Raw genomic sequence first — 1,865 nt, 5'->3', positions numbered from 1 at the left:
TCCTTTTCCTATTTGGAACCAGTCTGTTGTTCCATGTCCAGTTCTAACTGCTGCTTCCTGACCTGCATAGAGGTTTCTCAAGAAGCAGGTCAGGTGGTCTGGTATTCCCATCTCTTTCAGAATTTTCCACAGTTTATTGTGATCCACACAGTCAAAGGCTTTGGCATAGTCAATAAAGCAGAAATAGATGTTTTTCTGGAACTCTCTTGCTTTTTCGATGATCCAGCGGATGTTGGCAATTTGATCTCTGGTTCCTCTGCCTTTCCTAAACCAGCTTGAACATCTGGAAGTTCACCGTTCACATATTGCTGAAGCCTGGCTTGGAGAATTTTGAGCATTACTTTACTAGCATGTGAGATGAGTGCAATTGTGTGGTAGTTTGAGCATTCTTTGGCATTGCCTTTTTTGGGATTGGAATGAAAACTGACCTTTTCCAGTCCTGTGGCCACTGCTGAGTTTTCCAAATTTGCTGGCATATTGAGTGCAGCACTTTCACAGCATCATCTTTCAGGATTTGAAATAGCTCAAGTGGAATTCCATCACCTCCACTAGCTTTGTTGTACATTTTGCTGAATATTGATGGAGATATGTATACACTCTGAAACCACCACCACGATCAAAATAATGAACTAGGGATTTCTCTGGTGATCCAGTGGCTAAGATTCAGCTTTCAAAGCAGGGGGCCTGGGTTTGACTCCCTGGTCAGGGAACTAGATCCCACATGTCACAATTAAGATTCGGTGCAGCCAAATATATATATTTACTTATATAAAATGAATTTAGTCACCATTCAACAAAAGTGTTTTCCTGCCCTGACCATTGATCTGCTTTCTGTTGCTACAGATCAGTGTCACTTTCTAGAGTTTTATATAAACGGAAGGACACAGCGAGTCCTCTTTTTAATCCCTGGCCTGTTTTGCTCCGCCTATTTGTTTTGCGATTCATCCACCTTGTTGGGTACCTTGTTGGGTATATAACAACTCACTTCAACTCAGCAGCATTCCACTGTGTGGATGTACCAGTCTGTCCCTGTTCTACTCATGAACTCCCAGTTTTGTCTATTTTTAAAGAGGATCCAAAAATGACACAGGCTCAGGTATTTGAAAGGCCCCAGGGCCACCCACGGGGAGAGTTAAGACACCGGTCCGGTGAGCGACAAGATGAACCGGGTGGCGGGAAAGTACGAAGTCGGCGTTGGGCGGGATGGGAGGGGTGGCCGCCGCTGGTGGTCTCCTGGAGGGCCGGAGGCTGGGCTGCGCGGCCAGGGCGCCGCTGTGTGCCCACCCTGGGCACTCGCCTCCTCAGGATCTCTTTGAAGGTAGCTGCTGTCAGTGCCCCCACTTACAAATGAGTAAACTGAGGCACGGCTGGTGATAGTGTCACACATTCCAGCAGAAGAAAAAGGAAGGGAAGGCTCCACAGCGAATTCTGAGTGGTGTGATGGGTGCTTTGCGTTTTTCTGGATTTTCTGATGTATCAGCTGCTGCTGCTGCTAAGTCGCTTCAGTCGTGTTCGACTCTGTGCGACCCCATAGACGACAGCCCACCAGGCTCCCCCGTCCCTGGGATTCTCCAGGCAAGAACACTGGAGTGGGTTGCCATTTCCTTCTCCAATGCATGAAAGTGAAAAGTGAAAGTGAAGTGGCTCAGTCGTGTCCGACCCTCAGCGACCCTATGGACTGCACCCTTCCAGGCTCCTCCGTCCATGGGATTTTCCAGGCAAGAGTACTGGAGTGGGGTGCCATTGCCTTCTCCACTAAGCCTAAATCCTGTTTTCCTATTGATAATGTCACAAAAGGAAAACCCCGGCCAGGAAGAGGAAGTTGAGCTTGTAGTATTTTCGTCCGCCCCGCCCTCCGCCCCGCC

At 48.3% G+C, this 1,865-nt stretch overlaps 1 protein-coding gene across 1 annotated transcript in view; it reads left to right on the top strand.

Moving 5' to 3' along the window:
• Nucleotides 1-1,203: 1,203 nt before the first annotated feature.
• Nucleotides 1,204-1,865, top strand: part of LOC105004598 (chromosome unknown open reading frame, human C2orf68) — a 6,903-nt gene continuing 6,241 nt past the window's right edge. The window contains exon 1 of the mRNA XM_010862249.1: nt 1,204-1,318. Coding sequence (XP_010860551.1) covers nt 1,204-1,318 — 115 coding nt within the window. The remainder of the gene's footprint in view (nt 1,319-1,865) is intronic.

The sequence above is a fragment of the Bison bison genome, unplaced genomic scaffold (genome assembly GCF_000754665.1).
Source record: "Bison bison bison isolate TAMUID 2011002044 unplaced genomic scaffold, Bison_UMD1.0 scf7180017864480, whole genome shotgun sequence".
Taxonomy (NCBI): Eukaryota; Metazoa; Chordata; class Mammalia; order Artiodactyla; family Bovidae; genus Bison; species Bison bison.
Note: the sequence above shows the minus strand (reverse complement) of the source record. Positions and strands in the feature narration are given on the sequence as shown.